The 20,308-nt window shown below is 40.4% G+C and overlaps 1 protein-coding gene across 26 annotated transcripts in view; it reads right to left on the bottom strand.

The window, feature by feature from the left end:
- LOC127972265 (alpha-2-macroglobulin) overlaps positions 1-20,308 on the bottom strand; it is a 51,005-nt gene that overhangs the window by 6,461 nt on the left and 24,236 nt on the right. For 2 of the 26 annotated variants that reach the window (XM_052575655.1, XM_052575654.1), the window contains exon 35: positions 15,780-16,165. The exons of 15 other annotated variants lie outside the window; for them this stretch is intronic. In XM_052575655.1, the coding sequence (XP_052431615.1) occupies positions 16,056-16,165 (110 nt within the window). In that variant the 3' untranslated portion in view covers positions 15,780-16,055. Of the gene's footprint in view, positions 1-33; positions 118-195; positions 248-345; positions 468-545; positions 673-742; positions 969-1,290; positions 1,415-2,097; positions 2,174-2,349; positions 2,485-3,084; positions 3,235-3,336; positions 3,550-3,660; positions 3,895-3,986; positions 4,155-4,236; positions 4,347-4,432; positions 4,554-4,657; positions 4,776-4,844; positions 4,930-5,020; positions 5,187-5,570; positions 5,592-5,706; positions 5,760-6,401; positions 6,559-6,645; positions 6,827-6,999; positions 7,149-15,779; positions 16,166-20,308 lie in introns of those variants that run through there. 9 more of the 26 variants (XM_052575656.1, XM_052575631.1, XM_052575653.1 and 6 more) reach the window with 9 other exon arrangements.

Raw genomic sequence — 20,308 nt, 5'->3', positions numbered from 1 at the left:
CTCCTCATTTCTGCTTGTGTATGTAAATGTTACCAATGACTGAAACAGAGGATCTGGCTGAACCCTCTATCACATCTTTAGGAAGATTCAGATCCACTTCCTCTGAGAGACTTACGCCTATGAACCAGAGAGACAGAAACACATTAGTGATCAGCAGAGAAACACTATAATGCTAAATATTGTCTGCAGACAAACCCTTTGGACACAGTAACCAGCTGTAGGTCTCTGTCTTCTCAGTTCCTTCAGCCTGCAGCATAAAACAGTAACATCAACACATCATACTGACATAAGCAGCATTAGGATCATGACGAAATGACGTCTGAGAGCTGTTTGACGTGCGCTGACCTGTACAAGCAGACTTCGTGTGACTGTGTCAATGCGTCCTCTCTCTGGCACGCTCACAATCTCATTGTCACACACAGTCTGGGACGACTCAGCCTCTGCACTGACTGTAATATTCAAGACTCCTGCAACACAAGACATGTACGTGAAGATACAAACATACACAAACACAGAGAAACAATGATTCAGACTGGAAAACTCACCAAGAACAGAAGGAGTGAGAATCCATTTAAAGGTTTTTCTTCCATTAGCACACAGACAGGATGAATACTGTTCATCAGAGGAGGCTTTGAGAGTGTAGTCTGAGGAAAGAGCTGGAGTCACTTTAACCTGTCAATCAAACACACATGATTAGTGGCATATTTGATATGACTGGATAAGACTGAGTCTGAAGTCTCACCATGATGCACTTGGACAGATAGTTGAAGACAGTGGCCTTCAGTTCAAAGATCTCCCCACGGATGATGGAGTAAGGCAGAGAGAGCTCCAGGAAGAAGGGCTGGAAAACTGTCAGCTGAGCAGGAGGAGCCAGACCCAGACCTTTGGAGGACAGACAGAAGGCCTCCGTCTCCCAAGAGGTGATGGTGTCAGGAACCGTGACAGGAACCTGAGCTGATCCAGAGTCTCTGTGTTGATAGTACACAAGTATTTGATTGGCCTTTTAATATGCTGTTTTGCTTTTACAACATTCAGCACAGATATAAAACACCGGTAATCTGATTCACAGTAGTTCTCTAGTTTGTCTAATTTTCATCAATCTGAATGAATCTAATGAAAGTTGTGTTTATATGAATACAAATCAGTCCAATTCAAACATTTGTTTACAAGTGAATTTATGTATTCTTAACAAAAACTAATTGGATGTGCAGTGCCAAGAGAAGCATTACAGTTATTGTGGTTTTAATATGATATTAAATTATGTTAACAGTTAAAAATATTGTCACTAACCCAACTGCAGCAAGTTGCCAAATCCATGTTTCAGGAAAGAAAGTACGAACTGTCACTTCAACTGAAGTGTCTCCCTTATTCATATTAAAATCCATTAGAGAATCATATGATATTGAATCTTCAACTGAAATAAAGCACAGGTAAAGATGTGACACTTAAATCAGGACATGTAGCAATTTTGTACACAAATACTGTACAAAATCACAAATTTGTATCTCTATCACATTATATATTTTCTGAAATATCTAAACTGTATTCTGTGTTCACAACATTAACCCTACAATATCTTGTATTGTTTATACTGTAACTATTTATTTCAAATTTTTTTTTTTATATGCTTATTAATTTAAATCATGGGGCCTAATAATTTATACATAAAAAAGTTGAATTTAACAAAAATGTAAGTGAGCTTTGTACATCTAACATATCAAATAGTGTGAAGAAACAGATACACTGTCAACATAATCCAAAGTATAATAATAAGTAAAATAAGAATATAAAAGCCAGTAAACTAAACTTTAACATGTTATCTTCATACATTTACACTTTTCTCACAGAATAAATGGGCCTTTACATTTTGGGTGGTGCGGCTCTTTCGAGCAGTTCTTTGATGTCCCAAATTTTGAAAACCTCTGATTTTACAGATCAGACAACTGTCACGATTATCACAAAACAAATAAAGAGTCATACATACAGTATGTGCTTTTGCAGTGAAAAATTGGTTAATAATGGTGAATTCCAGTCATATTAAATTATTGATAGCAAATGGATGTCTGAATGAACTCATACATATATAACAAATATTACCTAAAAATTTTCCTATATTTACTCGACACAGAGAGACTCGCACAGCCAAATTTGTTGCCATTTTCAGACCCACACTCTATCCAACAGCAATGATGAACCACATGTAACAGAAGTAAAAAAAAATAAATAAAAAATATACTATATATATATATATATAAACTAAGAGGAATTTTAAGCACATGCATTGATATATTTATGCATGTAGTTACTCACCTAATCTACTGCAGTTACACATATTAATCCATTTGTTACCTTTAAGGATTCATAGGCTTTGTGTGTCAGTACAGCTCGATGGAGACTCACAGCCTGCCACCCCAGACACTCCCTCTTATCTTCAACGCTGTAAGGATAATCTGATACTGATTGTACTGGCAGCATATTGAAGATCTGTGATGAGAGCACATCCACAATAAATAACCATCATCTCTAGAGTCTACTTACTGTTGTACACATGTTCACGAGAGAGTGGCATTCCAGAATATGCTAGTCTCTCTGCTAGTCTAGTTTTTAATTATAGCAAAAGAAAAACAGTCATCTCTTGGCTTATATCTAAATCCTCCATCTTCTAATTTGTGATCAGTGTTTTGTTTTGCTCTCTCCTCTGTGCTTGCACGTTCTGCGTTTACCTACATCCTACAACATCCGCTAAAATGCCACTCTTTCGTAAAGACATGTATGACAGCGGAAGCTAGAGATTACGGTTTATAAAGTTGTAAATATGGATATTTTGCTGATACAAATGCATCGATTTGCTTCAGAAAGCTTTTATTAACCCACCGGAGCCATGTGGAGTACTTTTTATGATGAAATGGATGCACTGGATTTTGCGTCAAAATTTTAACACTCATTTACTGTCATTATGAGGTTTGGAAGAGCCAGTACACTAAATATATTTTCATTTTTGGGTGAACTATTCTTTTAACACCCATGTCATCTTAAACAATAATGATGAACATAGTAGTAACTAGCATCTTAAAGCCTTTATACCTTTTCAATATCCAGACGTTTTCCTGACTCCAGGATCAGGACGCTCTGATCTACAGCACTGAGGCCGCACAGTGAACCAGGCTCAGCTGAGAGATGGAGAGTGTTTTTCTCACCAGGAACTGCTCTAGAGGGAGAAAACTGCAGAGAAACCTGTGACGACAACAGTAGGGTGAGTCATTTCATTATTGAATCAGAATGAGCGTGATTGTGTAAATGGGAAAATGGGTTTTCTTTTTTCTTTTTTTTTCATACCTTGTTTTTGAAACACTTTTCAATGTCAAATTTTGTGCTATGAACAACAACATTTTCACTGGGCAGAACACAGTAGGCCAGAATCTGCACTGCAGGAGCTAGATCTGCACCAACAGACAGTTTGAATGACATTGTGCCACTTGCTGCTCCATTAGAAGACTTGACTTCAACCTTCTCATATCCATGATGAACGATCACTCCTCTGGACAAGACCTGAAACAGACAGATGACACTCCAATGACAAACTGACCAGTGCAGCCAGTTAATACTGTTAACAAACAATGAATTCATCAGTGTATCAGTGTACATTCTGCACATTCTCACCATATAGACAATGTCAGTTTTGAAGTCTTTAGCAGTCTCTCCAATAAAATAATACTTGATGGTCACTGTAAACTCAGCATCACACTTTAATGGTTGCTCAATGTTTTCTATGATCAGTTCACTTAATGATGGGGTGTATGGAGTGGCAGACTGGAAAAGATTAACTGTTTTTCTGTCCGTAGAGAAGGAAGGTCTTTTGTAACCATGATAATGAAACTTTGGATACACACTCGCCTGGAAAAAAAGAAAAAGAATGTGCCAATATTTTTATGTTATCAAAATATTAACTGATCAAACACTTGTTGGATGAGCAGCAACTGTCATACCATCAGATCAATGTCTTCTTTAGGAAGACTAGATGTATTAAGAGAGAAGCTGGCCAGTCCATCGCTGTCTGTAGTGAGATTTAGGAGCAGTTTTGAAGACCAGGATCCCTCCAAAAGATAAACCACTTTGTTTTGTATTGGTGCACCTTTGAAATTTGAGAGTTTGATCTGTTTAAAATAAGGTTTTGGAGGAATAAATGATTCTGTACATATCAATGCTGTTAAACTGAGAACCTGATTTTAGACTTACTTTTCCTTCTATAACTGATCCATGTTCATATGTTTTGGGCAGGTCAGTAAGTGTGCATTTGCCGATTTCATAAGTGAGAGAAATAGTTTCAGATTTTGTCATGGTGATCTCTGTGAAATACAAATATATGGTCAGTGTGGAACTTGCATTTTAATGACATCAGTTTTAAAACTCATTTCAGTAATTAATAGTTCACCTGTTCCTTCTTCTGTGACTGTTGCTTCAACATGAAGAGAATTTTCCAGCTGATTCTCATATGTGGAGTTTAAAAAGGCAGATAGATCTAAGGTATGGATGGCACAGCCTGTCCTTTTCATCTAATGGAAATGAATGAACACAAACACAATACATTAGAGTAATTTAATAATCTGGATTTAGGAAATAAATGCCACATGACACTTTTGGTACTGCACTGACAAACCTCAGTGGTTTCATTCACACATATTGGACTGTGTTTATCACCCCAGTAAGAGTAGGGTGGAATATCAAGACACACTTTCACCCATGATTTACCAGATAAAGGCTGCCCGTATGTGTATCTGTAAAACATGTACAAGTCAAAGAAGGACTTTATGCTTTTAATATGTTTAAGTAAAGATGCTACTTACTTTGCACAAACTTCAACTGCCATTGACACATCATCTATACTCACTGTCTTCGGTGCCGTCACAATAACTTCAAACTTAGGCAAAACTACAGAGGACAAAATTTATTATTAATAACATTAGGATTTTTTACGAAACTTGTCCCATGCAAATAATGCAAATCATTTGTTATGACTTACCATATTTTTTCACCTCAAAATCATGTGATATCATCCTGTCACCAATGTAAGCCTTCAGTTTGTATATGCCTTGACAGCCTTCCGGGTTTAATTCATAAGAACGCTGCAAAATCCACCTTGTTGAAGAAACATTTGTCCATTGACCAATTCTGTTACCTTTACTGTCCTATTTAATACCAAACACAAAGTGAAGTTAGTAACAGCCAACTACACATATTCTGCCCAAAAAATAACATACATAATTACCAGGGTTGCCAGGTTTTCACAATAAAACTTGCCTAATTGATAATCAAAGCTAGCCCAAAATTAGCTCAGGGGGTCCCCCTGTAAAACTTTTAGAGGGTAAAATACTATGGTGTTCCCATAGTAAAATTCACATGCCAGGGGATAAATGTCAGGTATTGGTGTCACTTAAACCCGCAAAAAAGAAAAACAACCCACAACAGTGTTAAAATACTTGGCAACATTGATAATTACTGAAAACACAATAACTGCAAAAATAAAAGTCAGTGTTGTGCTTGTCATGAATACAGAAGGTTTGTGTTCTTACCTCAAGTATCACTCTACTATACTGTAAGAAAAGCAAAGTGTAATTAAATAATTGGTAAAACTTACATGACTAAAAGCCAACATGTTTGTGTGTTGAACATATTTAAAAAATAAAGAAGAGATAAATAAAACAAAACCTTCTGATCAAGCGGTGAAAAGTTTTTATCCATGGTAACAACTCTAAAATTCACTGTGAAAACAAAAATGTGTGATAAACATAATTATAATGTTTTTATTGTGATAACCAATATTTCAGATCTAATGGACTGCTAATCCTGATTGCACCAGCCAGTTTGTCCTGAATAGAGTCTTGGTTGATCTTGCTTAAAATGTTTCGATGCTCATGATTCACTCAAGATTATATTCATTATCTTACGTTTCCCACTGTGCATTTCTAAGTCCCGAGTTTAATGTTCTATTTGCATATTTGTGGAGTCAGTGTCATTGACTGCACGAATACACTAGCATGACGACCTGTTTACACAACGGCTCCCGCTCTGCACATCCTCGTTTTATTGCAGACTGTACTATCAGGTTTTTCCTGGATGGACGTTTATGGTGACTAAAAAGATAAGAATAAAGCACACTCTTCCTGCGTGTTTTCCATCAATATTTGACATTTTTTATTTCAAAAGCTAAAACGACTGTTTATACAATGCACGGTATATCTGTGACTGCCCGAAGCTCGTAAATAAAGAGGCACGTGATTGGGCACCTTTTTTATAAGCACTGCATCGTTTTACACTGTACACATTTGACACTTTGTCAAGCAGGGCGTATGATGACATCAGCATTCACATTTTTTTTTTACTTTGAACAATTCACAGCTCACCTGTCTGTCCTGGAATATAGATGGGTTTATCAGTCTGGATAAAGGTCAGAGGATGGTAAGGTCTGAACATGACTTTTCTCTCTTCAGACATCTTTAAAGACTCTCCTTGAAGTTCTACCTTCATTTTCTGAACAGATTCTGCTTCTATCAGAGGAGCCTGATGAGAAATATTATCATGTATTCACAACCTCTGCAAACTAGATGATGAAACAAATATATTTATTGTAATGTGCTGATGGCAGACCTTGAAGTTAAAGCAGCGGTGAAACTCTTCCTCAGCTTTCTCCTGCAGCAGTAAAGTGCTCTGGTTACCATCAACCAGATAAATGTTCATGACAAGGCTTTCATTGGGCTTGAGAAGACTTGCACACAGTCTGGCCTCAGATCCTGACTCGATCACTGCAGGAAACGTCACCATGAAAGATCTGTAAAGATATCATAAGCATTCAATCATTTTGAGTAGTATGATTTTTTTTTTCTGAAATGGATTTTATTGCAAAACATCAAAGTTAATGTGTTGATTTAGTTGGCCATTTTTTAAATGAGAAAAAGCATCAAGATGATTTATATATAAAAAATTTATAGAAGCAATACTTACGGCCCTGACATTTGTCCATTGACACAGACAAGAAGGAGAGAGGACAGAAGGAGCTGTTTCCAACAGGGGCTAATGTTCAGATCCATGATGACGAGTGATATCCAGGACTTGACATAAACTGAGCTGTCTCTTATAAAAGGAGTCGCATGCTAAAGGTAGTCCTTCAAAAACATTTATATTGATCACTTGATTAATGATTCAACCATGCATGTAGGCAATAACGTTTGAAAACCTGTGTAATATAAGCACTACTAAAACCTGAAAAATACATCTGTGCTACAGTAAATATTAAAATGATTATTTATGCAGCTAAATATAAATGACACATTATGTAATAAATACTTATATAGGTATTTACAAAACATTTGACAGTTTAACAACTCAAAGTTTATAATGTATTTATGCTGCCATTATACGAGAACATTTTTATTTATTTTTAGATTTTATTTTATATTGTTTTTATCAAAATGGTAAAATATACACATCATCATCATCTGAACAAACCACACACACACACACACACACACACACACGCACACACACACACACACACACACACACAAAATACTCCTAGGGCTCTTTCCAGAGTCAACAAACGATACTGAAATCAAGGGTCAAGAATCCCCTACACCCACACAGAGTAAATGTTTCTTCATATCTGCAAATCCTTTGACCTCTTTAAATATAGCTTCTGAAACCTCAGCTCATTAAAATTATGCATTTGTATTACATTCCAAAGAGCTGCGTTATAAAATTACAGTGGAAAATCATGAACGTCATGATACAGTTCATCTGGAAGAGAAAACAAAAATGCCGAAGACCTCAGCTGTGTGGAAGCACTTTAAACTGAGTGAGGACGAGACATAGGCAGTGTGCCAGATATGAGAATTGAAACTGGCATACCACGATATTGAAAAATCAACTAAACAAGTATATATAAACAATTATTATTATTATTATTATTATTCTTTAATGCATTGTCAGATGCCAGTGTTTCCTGTCATGACTATGCAAAGATTTGATAAAAAAAAAAGCTATTAAACTTTATCTTATTTTAAACATGTATTTAACCTTAAAAAGTAAAATAAAAAAGTTAAAAGAGCTGCTTAAGTCCAGTTCTGAGGTGGTTGTACTTTACAATTAAAGTATTATAACCTTAATTCAAGTGAAGAAGGACTGGCAGTAATCAGTGTTGAGTACCACTGTAAAATTAACCCTGCCTGCTTTAAATGTTTCAAAAGTAAAGTAATTTGTTTACATTACTAAAGTTGTTATATTACCACAGCAACTATAGAAATACCACAACAAAATTAATTCAAGTACTTTACTATAGAATGGTTCAAAAACACTACAGTATTTACTATAAATTACTATAGTATTTTTTCCATGTGGGTCTGTGTGTAATAAGCAGAGTGTATGGTTGTGGATGCGTTGTGGACCCGATACGAACGCGCTCTTTAAAAAAAAAAAAAAAAAAAGCAACTGAAATAGACTGTGCAACTGACTAACTAAAACCTGGTCTAAAGCCAAGTCTATTTTCAGTTGCTTCAAAATAGCAACACGCTAATAATGCGCCTGAACACACCTCGTTTTCAGGCCAGCATGCCCATGAGCGCACAAATGCATTTGCTATTTAAACAATGTGACACAGGACATGAAAATGATAACTGCGTCGGGCTGAAACTAGCAAAAAAAAAAAAAAAAACACTTAACATTGTGCCTGGCACCGGGTGTATGATAAAGCCATATATGTCTCTGACAGTGCCTGTAGTCCCATTTAGCAACTCATTAGCAACTTAAGAATGTATCTTAAGCTTGTGTGAACCACGGACCTTATTTTAGGGGATTTAATCAAACTCACTTTCAAAAAACCCATTGACTCTGAGAGAAAACCAGAAGTGCTAAAATGTTTAAGATAACATATATATGGAAAATACTGTGGAACCATGTTTTTTTAGGCTTAAGAGTGCCGCAAAACTACTGTGGTCAAGTGAGCCGCAACCTGGATTTTGCAGCACTTGCATGGCCCTGTACCAAATGGCACCCTTAACCCTTGCAGCCTTCTTCTGAGTCCACACCTTTGCAACATAATGCCGCTTTGACTGCTGGGCAGGGGCGGAGTGGTTCAACATCAAAGAAAAAGTGTCAGATAAAAGGCTAATGCACTCATTGCTTTTAACAAACTAAAACTGACACAAAGGAGAGTGGGCTTGTGATGGCAAGCAAAAGACATGAAGATAAAAGTGGCTGGAGCATTTTACTGTTACTCATGTTACTCAAGTGTAATTCGAGTATTGTGAAACTGCAGCTTCATGCTAAAGCAAAATAAATATGATCTGCATTCTTCGACTCAATCATTCATTTGTTATCTGGCTCGGCTTGGTGTTCATCTCTTCACAGCAGTTCAGTCAGTGTATTGTTTGAGTAAATGAATAACTCCGGGATATTGGTTTGTCAGAGGGAGTATCAGGCACATTAAAAAAAGTTAACAGTTTAAGTCATTTATGGATTAATGCGTATTGGAGATGCAAACTTTTTCAAACGATTCAGTTTGATTTGGTGAACTGGTTCAAAAAGATCCGGTTATATCGTGTGATTCCTTCACGAACCCGATATCACCAAACTGTAGTGGACGCCCTCACAACAGACCCGGAAGAGAGGACAGTGCTGAATAAAGTCGTAGTTTTTGCTATTTTTGGACCAAAATGTATTTTTGATGCTTCAAAAAATTCAAACTGACCCTCTGATGTCACATGGACTACTTTGAAGATGTTTTTATTACCTTTATAACTATAGATAGTATACCGTACACACAATTTCAATGGAGGGACTGAGAGCTCTCAGACTAAATCAAAAATATCTTAAACTGTGTTCCGAAGATGAAGATGGTCTTATGAGTTTGGAATGACATGAGGGTGAGTCATTAATGACATAATTTTCTTTTTTGGGTGAACTATCCCTTTAAAGGGTTAGTTCGCCCAAAAATGAAAATTATGTCACGCACAGAGCGTCTGAACTGAACTGATTCTTTTGGTGATTGATTCTGAACTGATTCTGTGCTAGTGTTATGGGTGCGGGTAAACCGAAGGCTTGAATCAAGGGCAATCATCGCCAACGTCGAGCTCAAAAGAACTGGTGAATGGTTTTCTTCAACCGGTGTATTGAATCGAACTGTCCGAAAGAACTACTGGTGATCCGAACACCGATGCAACCGGTTCTTCACTCGTGAACGAGTCAGTCTATTGTTCGTTATCTGGCTCGACTCGGTGTTCATCACAGCAGTTCAGTCAGTGTACTGTTTGAGTGCATGCATTACTCCGGGATATTGGTTTGTTTGAACTCAGAGGGAGTGTCAGCCACATTAAAAAAGTTAACAGCTTAAGTCATTTGTGGATTAATGCGTATTAGAGATGCGAACCGTTTAAAACGATTCAGTTCGATTTGGTGAACTGAATGATTCGTTCGTGAACCGGTAATCCAGCTGCTTTGATCTATATGGCTCTGATTTGAACTCTCTCTCACACAGACACGGAAGAGAAGACAATGCTGAATAAAATCGTATTTTCGTAAAAATGTATTTTCGATGCTTCAAAAAATTCCAACGGACCCTCTGATGTCACATGGACTACTTTGATGATGTTTTTCTTACCTTTCTGGACATGGACAGTATACCATACACACAGCTTCAATGGAGGGACTGAGAGCTCTCGGACTAAATCTAAAATATCTTAAACTGTGTTGCGAAGATAAAAGGAGGCCTTACATGTTTGGAACAGCATAAGGGTGAGTTATTAATGACATAATTTTCATTTTTGGGCGAACTAACCCTTTAAGGTAACAGATTAAAATAATATAACACGACACATCAATTGTCAATGTCAAGCAGCAAAACAAACTGTTTTGTACATCTAAAAATAGCTGGACGCAAATGAGACCGGAAGCTAGAAACATAGAATTTACAAATGAACAAATTAATGTCAGGAAAAAGGGGAATAGTTTCGTTTAGTTAAATGTATGATCATTGCATTGCCTTGGTTGTTGACAAGTGTCTGGATGCAGTCTAAGATGAAAGTCTTGATAGCCTTAAGGTTTTTGGACTTGTGATCATGTTCTTTTGGGTTTGAAGATTGATGAATTCCAAAGATGTTCTGACTTGATGGTAATCATTTCTTCCCAGTGGAAAGTGGAAAAAAAAGGCTAAGAGAGAAAATTAAGCAGAAGAAGAAAAAGCTGGGCGGAACTGTGCGTAAGCATTTTAAGGTGTGAGAAGATTGGCTTGTCCAGTGAGAAAGGCTGAAATTCCAACCAGGAGGTTGGCGATATTAGTTTTACGGCCCTTTGGCTGATAGTTTATATGGAACTCTATTAAGTGTTAATGCAAAATTACATATAAGATTACACGAACAAGTGGTTCTATCATAAGCTTGCATAAAACGGTTTACAATACAAAAAAACCAACATACATGAAGAGTAACAACATACACTATACAATGACCTGAAGTATATAGCTGCGTTTCCACTGCTGGAACTTTACCCAGGAACTAGGGACTATGGGCTGGTACTTGATGTGTTGCCACCGCAGGAACCAGGATTTAAATAAAGTTCCTGGTAAAATAAAATGCCCCTCAGAAAGTCCCTGCTTGCGAGGTAGTACTTTTTCAAAGGTACAGAGCTTTCGGGAGCGGGACTTGGGCGCCAAACATGCTGTTTTTGGTCCAATTGTTCGATAAGCCCGGCATATGTGTTTTCATTCAAAGAAAGGTTTTCCTATAAATTAATTCGTTTTAGAGACACTTGAGTAATATTAGCTTTGCCCGCATTCCTTTGAGCCATAAAACTAGTGTTATCAGACAATTTGTCTTTGGTTGCTGTGGAACCAGAAGCATGTTCTGCATTTTTGAGGTGTTAGTTGCATTTCAGAGGAAAATCTCAGGGCCTAACTTTATTCTCACTGTTGCCACCGTGGACATGTTTTGAAGGCCTATCTGTTAAATTAGGGTACGGATACATGAAGTGGCCAAAAAGCTGAGGAAGACCAATATTTCAGCAGCTATTAATTAAATGTGCCCCAAAACAAGAAGTTTTTTTTTTTTTTTTTTTTTTTTAAAGCATATTAATATTGCATATTATAAAATATACAGTTTACTGCTTAGTTTGGGAGGAAAATAAAGTGTTAAAATACATAAGACTGACTATTTCGTGCTTTTTCTACATGCATTTTTAAAATTTCTGAAGAATTAACATAAAATTTTCAACAAATTACTCTTCAGGACACCCAAGAATTTGTCTCTGTCAACTTTCACTAGGTTTTACTGTAGCATTTAGAAAAAAATAATAATTCAAAGTCTGACAAAATGCATTATTATATTGAGCATTTCTTGATATTTAAACAGCCATTTAAAAAAATGAATTCAGAGTTAACATGAAACCTTCTTACGTGTGATGTTACCCGGTGCTGTCCATGAGGGTGGTGCTGAATTAGTTGAAATCATTGGATCGAGAATGGATATTGCAATCTATGCAGGAGTTGCTTCAGTTTGTTATCTGAGAAAGTGGTGTTCTTTGTAAAAGAAGTGTTTTATTTTACCAAAATTTTACTTTTGCTTTGCAACAAGCATCATGTCAGGGAACAAATCAGGAATTAAAAATATATGCCCAGCGCACCACATAAAACACAAAAAAAAAATAACTACATGAGTCACTGCTTAATAATTTAACAGCTTATAAAAAAAAAAAAAAAAAAAGACAGAAAAAAAAAAGAAAACACATGGACCTACACAATTCCAACAGAAAAACATTCTGGTAAGATTGTTTTCCAACAAGAAGCACTTCAGAAATAGTTGAGACGGCATTTATCAGGAAACAAAGGATCTTATAAAAATCCAAATTGCAAACTAATTCCAACCCTGGATATTTTGTATTATTTTTAAATTTTGAAACCTGCAACCTCTTGCACAGTCATGACTAAAAAAATAAAATGAAATAGTAGCATATTAATTATTGGGGATGAAAATTTAATTTATTGTTAGCTTCCTGTTTAAGCTGTATCACTTTCTAGCCACAACCGGAATTGCACGTGGATGTGTCATGGTACTCTTTGATAATTTCGGAATATGTAATTTGGAGGAGAAGAATTGTTCAATAAAGCTGTTATTGGTGTATACAAAAAGTATTCTTGTAGCTTAGTTAAAGAGCGGATCATAAGTGTGGGTATTTGGACAGGCCCGATCAGAGAATTTGAATGAGCTGATGTTACTTTATGTAAGCAATAAGCTTTCCAGAAGTTCTAATGCAAATGATTTGTAAGCTATTAACAATCATTTCAATTATTGATTTGATTTAGTTAATAGAAGGTAATTTAACTATGTAATTTATTTTTAAATATTTAATACAACTGATTTTTTATTTAAAGTGATCATAACTCAATACAAACATTCTATGGTAAAAACAAAATATCTTTAATTAACACGGGTAAATTATGGAGAAAGCGAGCAAAGAACATTCACATTAAAAAATATTACAAATTTCAGTTTAGCTAGAGTTTAAGCACTCAAAATTCCTGTTATAATCAATGAAGCTGTCCACACTGTAAAATAATATCTTATATGTCCTATATAACTTATATAGTTAATACACGTGCACTTTGTTGCTTATGATGAATAAGAATTTAGGATGCGCGCACTGAACAAAACTGAGATTTCAGCAATGACTAATCTGAACACCTCTGATAGGCCATTGTGTTCATAAACTCAATAGAATCGTGTGTGATTGGTTCTAATGTGTGTAATGCTGTAAATGCTGTAAAATCACATTAAAAGAAATATGTGAGCAGCTCTAAATTTAATACAGAAACCACACTTTTCACGTAATTTTCATGTTTCAATTATTATAGCTTTATTGAAAAACCAAGGTTTTTTTTTGGCACAATGGGGGTCTCTTAATGCTTAAGAGAGGTCCAGGACCTTGAATCAACCCCCCCCCCCCCCCCAACGATGATGAGATAAGATCTCTATGTGGAGTGCAGGCTGTTGTCAGACTCCTTATGCATGCAAAATCTTTATTTTCCATAATAAGTACAAACAAGTTCTTTTAAAAGATAAGAACAAATGACGAATTGTGAGTGGGCTGCTGCCACTGAGTACACATACAGTATTGTTCAAAATAATAGCAGTACAATGTGACTAACCAGAATAATCAAGGTTTTTAGTATATTTTTTATTGCTACGTGGCAAACAAGTTACCAGTAGGTTCAGTAGATTGTCAGAAAACAAACAAGACCCAGCATTCATGATATGCACGCTCTTAAGGCTGTGCAATTGGGCTATTAGTTGAAAGGGGTGTGTTCAAAAAAATAGCAGTGTCTACCTTTGACTGTACAAACTCAAAACTATTTTGTACAAACATTTTTTTTTTTCTGGGATTTAGCAATCCTGTGAATCACTAAACTAATATTTAGTTGTATGACCACAGTTTTTTAAAACTGCTTGACATCTGTGTGGCATGGAGTCAACCAACTTGTGGCACCTCTCAGTTGTTATTCCACTCCATGATTCTTTAACAACATTCCACAATTCATTCACATTTCTTGGTTTTGCTTCAGAAACAGCATTTTTGATATCACCCCACAAGTTCTCAATTGGATTAAGGTCTGGAGATTGGGCTGGCCACTCCATAACATTAATTTCGTTGGTTTGGAACCAAGACTTTGCCCGTTTACTAGTGTGTTTTGGGTCATTGTCTTGTTGAAACAACCATTTCAAGGGCATGTCCTCTTCAGCATAGGGCAACATGACCTCTTCAAGTATTTTAACATATGCAAACTGATCCATGATCTCTGGTATGCGATAAATAGGCCCAACACCATAGTAGGAGAAACATGCCCATATCATGATGCTTGCACCTCCATGCTTCACTGTCTTCACTGTGTACTGTGGCTTGAATTCAGAGTTTGGGGGTCGTCTCACAAACTGCCTGTGGCCCTTGGACCCAAAAAGAACAATTTTACTCTCATCAGTCCACAAAATGTTCCTCCATTTCTCTTTAGGCCAGTTGATGTGTTCTTTGGCAAATTGTAACCTCTTCTGCACATGCCTTTTTTTTAACAGAGGGACTTTGCGGGGGATTCTTGAAAATAGATTAGCTTCACACAGACGTCTTCTAACTGTCACAGTACTTACAGGTAACTCCAGACTGTCTTTGATCATCCTGGAGGTGATCATTGGCTGAGCCTTTGCCATTCTGGTTATTCTTCTATCCATTTTGATGGTTGTCTTCCGTTTTCTTCCACGTCTCTCTGGTTTTGCTCTCCATTTTAAGGCATTGGAGATCATTTTAGCTGAACAGCCTATCATTTTTTGCACCTCTTTATAGGTTTTCCCCTCTCTAATCAACTTTTTAATCAAAGTACGCTGTTCTTCTGAACAATGTCTTGAACGACCCATTTTCCTCAGCTTTCAAATGCATGTTCAACAAGTGTTGGCTTCATCCTTAAATAGGGGCCACCTGATTCACAGCTGTTTCTTCACAAAATTGATGACCTCAGTGATTGAATGCCACACTGCTATTTTTTTGAACACACCCCTTTCAACTAATTCAACTAATTGCCCAATTGCACAGCCTTAAGAGCGTGCATATCATGAATGCTGGGTCTCATTTGTTTTCTGAGAATCTACTGAACCTACTGGTAACTTGTTTGCCACGTAGCAATAAAAAAATATACGAAAAACCTTGATTATTCTGGTTAGTCACATTGTACTGCTATTATTTTGAACAATACTGTATAAAAGAATACATAAAAATTACAAATGAAATCAAACAATGCCACTAAGAATAACTACTCATACAGTATTAAAATACATTTTGTATTCTGTGTCATTATACTATGAGCTGTAGGACTGAAATGCTTGACCTTATTGACAGTGGAAGGCATGCCATAAATAGTCAGGTTATGGCATAAATAGTCAAGTGATTAGCTGTATTTATGTTAAGTAGCCTAAATCAGTAAAAGTATCACAATGTATTTCTAATACAGGAACGGTACCTTTTACACAAGAAAATTATTCAAGAAATACATAAATTAATAAATATGCTGCGAGTTTAAACCCCCCAATGGTAGACCCAAAGTAACACCCTTGGTTGAAAGAGTACTCGGTCTCCGACTGATCACCTAAAGAAAGAAGGTAATATCAAGACACAAGTTAATAGAAGGCTCTGGCCTGGTTCATTGTTGCTCACTGTAGTAAAACAAATCTTCACATGCATAGTTGTAACATTTTTTCATTAAACATAGTGTATGTATTTAGATACAGTCAGGTCCATAAATATTTTGTACACAGGCACAATTTTTATTATTCTAACTGTTGACCAAAACATATTCAAGTTACAGTTATATAACAAATGTGGGCTTAAAGTGCACTCCCTGTGCTTTAATGTGAGGGTATTCTCATCACAATTGTAGTGAAAGTAAAGTGAAGTAAAGGTTAAGCAATTACAGCTCTTTAATATGTACCTCCCCCTTTTTTACAAGGGAGCTTAAGTAATTGGACAGTTGACTCAAAAGCTATTTCACAGACAGATGTGGGCTATTTCTTAGTTATTTCTAAGTTAACCAGGTAAAAGGTCTGGAGATGATTTTAAGTGTGCCATTTGCCTTTCCATCATGCAGACAAATAGCTCCCCATGCAGGTGAGACAGACAATTGTCAGGCTGCAAAAACAAAACAAAACAAATCCACCAGAGAGATGGCAGGAACATTCAGAATGGCAGGAACATTCAGAATGGCCAAATCAACCGTTTGGTACATGTTTAAGAGAAGACTTCACCAGATAAAATACAGCGGGCTCACCACAAGGTGCAAACAAGGCCAGAATTAGACTTGCGGAAATGACGATGCGACGAGAGGCTGGGGAGCGAGCACCGGCATTTCCCCGGAGGGTGTACCAGAAGCGACGCACGCCAGAAGGACGAGCTAATGCCAACGGAGCCACCACCCTCTCCCAATCGCGCCTCGCTGGCGGCTGTGCCGTCCATTTGAAGCCACCACGAGAGGCCGTCCGTGTACAGCCCTGTTGGACTCTGGAAGTGCGGTAAGCCTGGTCCAGTGCTCCCTGTTTCCCCCACGGATGGGAACCAAAGCCCGCCTCACCATCACCTGTGTCCATGGGGACACCCAGAACGTACCCACCTGGTGGGGGACTCTCTCCACGAGGACCAGCACCTGGCCACTGGAAGTAGGCGTAGTCAGGGACCTGCCCATGCCCATCCTGTTGGGAAGAGACTGGCCAGGCTTTGACCAACTGCTCACCCAAGTCACCTGCCCTGCCAGCCCTGCCGGGAACCACCATAAGAGGAAGAACTTCAGCCGAGGTCCCCGACGGCGCCCTGTCCTCCTGGCTTCGGACAGCGCCCGAGATGGTGAGTCCCCCCCCCCCAAAGTTCTAACCTTTTCTATGATGTGTTCCAGCAGGTGCGGGGTGGGGGAAATTTTATGAAGGAGCAGCTCGGGGATGATCGGCTGAAGCACTGCTGGAAGCAGGTGAGAGTGGTTGAGGGGAAAGAGGTCCAACCACCACCACACCCAACCCCACACTTCGTGATCCAGAATGGCCTGGTGTACTGTGTCGCGCAGCGAAGGGGGGTGGAGGTAAAGCTGTTGGTAGTCCCACGCACAAAGACACAGACAATCGTCGAGCTCGCCCATTCCCATCCTATGGCGGGCCACCTAGGGGGCGCAGAACACCACTCAACGAATCCGAGGCAGGTTCCATTGGCCCGGCATGGAGGCGGAGATCACGCAGTTTTGTCAGGCTTGTCCGGACTGCCAACGGACGTCGCCACAAACTCCTCCCCCAGCTCCGTTAATCCCGCTGCCCATCATTGAGTTGCCCTTTGAGTGGATAGGAATGGACCTTGTAGGGCCGCTGCCAAAGTCCGCCCAGGGACACGAACACATATTAGTCATCGTGGATTATGCGACCCGATACCCCGAAGCCATTCCACTGCGCAAAGCCACATCCAAGGCCATGGCCCAGGAGCTCTTCCTACTGTGCAGCCGGGTCGGCATACCCCGGGAGATACTGACCAACCAGGGCACCCCCTTCATGTCCCGGACGATGGCTGACCTCTGCCACCTCCTGAAGGTAAAGCAGCTTCGGACCACCGTGTACCACCCTCAGACCGATGGGCAGGTCGAAAGGTTTAACCAAACATTAAAGCAGATGCTCTGCCACGTGGCAGCGGACGACCGACGGGATTGGGATAAAATGCTGCCGTACGTCCTCTTCGGCATCCGGGAAGTCCCCCAGGCTTCCACAGGATTCACACCATTCGAGCTTCTGTTTGGGCGGCAGCCCCGTGGCTTGCTCGATGTCGCCAAAGAGGCCTGTGAGCAGCAGCCGACCGCCCATCGGACCACGATCGAGCATGTGAGGGAGATGAGGGAAAGGATCGACCGCATCATGCTCCGCGTCCGGGAACACCTGGCGGACGCCCAAGAAGCTCAATGTCGACGATATGACCTGGCGGCCCAACCACGGGAATTCCAGCCAGGTGATTACGTCCTAGTCCTCGTCCCAACAGCAGCGTCTAAATTCCTTGCCAAATGGCAAGGCCCATACATCATCGCGGAGAAAGTGGGGCCCGTGACTTACAGAGTACGCCAGCCGGGGCGCTGGAAGGAAAGCCAACTGCACCACATCAATCTCCTAAAGCGCTGGGAGGGGACGAGGACTCACCTGTCGGCCGCCCAGAAGACGGAGCTCCAACATCTGTTCGGTCAGTTCTCTGATGTGTTCTCCCCACGTCCCGGGCAAACCCGCCTGCTGCAGCATGACGTACACACACCGCCAGGGACCATTGTACGACAGCGGCCCTACCGAATCCCGGAGGCACGGCGACACGCAGTCAAGGGGAGGTACGAGAGATGCTGAAGCTAGGGATCATTGAGCCCTCCCGCAGTCCCTGGTCCATTCCCATAGTCATGGTCCCAAAACCGGAAGGCACCCTTCCAGTTCTGTAACGGCTTCCTCCGCCTAAACGAGGTCTCCGAATTCGATGGATACCCGATGCCCCGTGTCGATGAGCTGCTGGAGCGGCTGGGGAGAGCCCGGTTCATGTCCACGTTCGATCTCTAGCATGGACATGAACCGGGGCTATTGGCAGGTACAGTTAACGGAGACTGCCAAACCGAAGACCGCCTTCTCCACCCCCACTGGCCACTGGCAGTACCGGGTTCTCCCCTTCGGGCTGCAAGGGGCTCCGGCTACCTTCCAGCGGATGATGGACATCGTGCTGAGACCCCATCAAGCTTACGCCGCAGCCTACATCGATGATGTCATCATCCACTCGGAGACCTGGGAGGACCATCTGGAGCGGCTCCGGAGGGTGCTTCTCGAGCTGCGTCAGGCAGGGCTCACCGCCAACCCAAGAAATGCCACCTCGCCCTACCTAAAGCAAAATACCTCAGTTTCCAGGTGGGCCGGGGCCTGATCCGTCCGCAACAGGGAAAAGTGTCAGCCATTCTCTCTATCCCTTCTTATTGCAGACGGATGCATCCGACAACGGGTTGGGAGCCGTACTATCCCAAGCACAAGACGGTGAGGAGCACCCGGTGGTCTACATCAGCCGAAAGCTGTCCACAACAGAACAACGGTACGCAGCAGTGGAGAAGGCGGCGCTGGCCGTCAAGTGAGCAGTCCTGGAGTTGAAATACTACCTACTGGGACGGAAATTCACCCTCGTCACTGATCACGCCCGGTTACAGTCGATGGCCCGGGCTAAGGACACCAATGCCCGGGTGACGTGGTGGTTCCTGGCGCTCCAGGACTTCCACTTTGATGTGCGACATCGAGCTTGAACCGCCAACACCAATGCAGATGGACTCTCCCGCCTGTGGACAGCTTTCGCAGGTCTGTCAGGTACTCTTCCTCCCCCAGCCCCCACCTCCCCCCTCGCCCGAGGAACCAGGACGGCGCTTAGGGGGCGGGGGTGTGAGCCATGTCCCGGGCACCTATCAGCGTCACCCTGGCAACGAGGGAGATTCACCTGCACGCGATCACAGCCGGCTGATCGGTCCCAGCTGAAGCGGATGAGAAGAGGACCATAAAAGCTGCGCCTAAGGGTGACACAGGGAGAGAGGATCTCCAGACGACAGAAACTAATGTTGTGTCTCTTGTCCCTCCAGAAAGCTGCGGATCGACCAGCCCGCCACCCGAGCACAGGACACCAAGTCCCATTGCACTCAGCCGGCCGGCAAACAGGATCACGTGGCACTGAGGACGAGCACCTGACACTACTGGCAACGTCACGGTTT

This window comes from Carassius gibelio, chromosome B15 (genome assembly GCF_023724105.1).
Source record: "Carassius gibelio isolate Cgi1373 ecotype wild population from Czech Republic chromosome B15, carGib1.2-hapl.c, whole genome shotgun sequence".
In the NCBI taxonomy this organism is placed as follows: domain Eukaryota; kingdom Metazoa; phylum Chordata; class Actinopteri; order Cypriniformes; family Cyprinidae; genus Carassius; species Carassius gibelio.
Note: the sequence above shows the minus strand (reverse complement) of the source record. Positions and strands in the feature narration are given on the sequence as shown.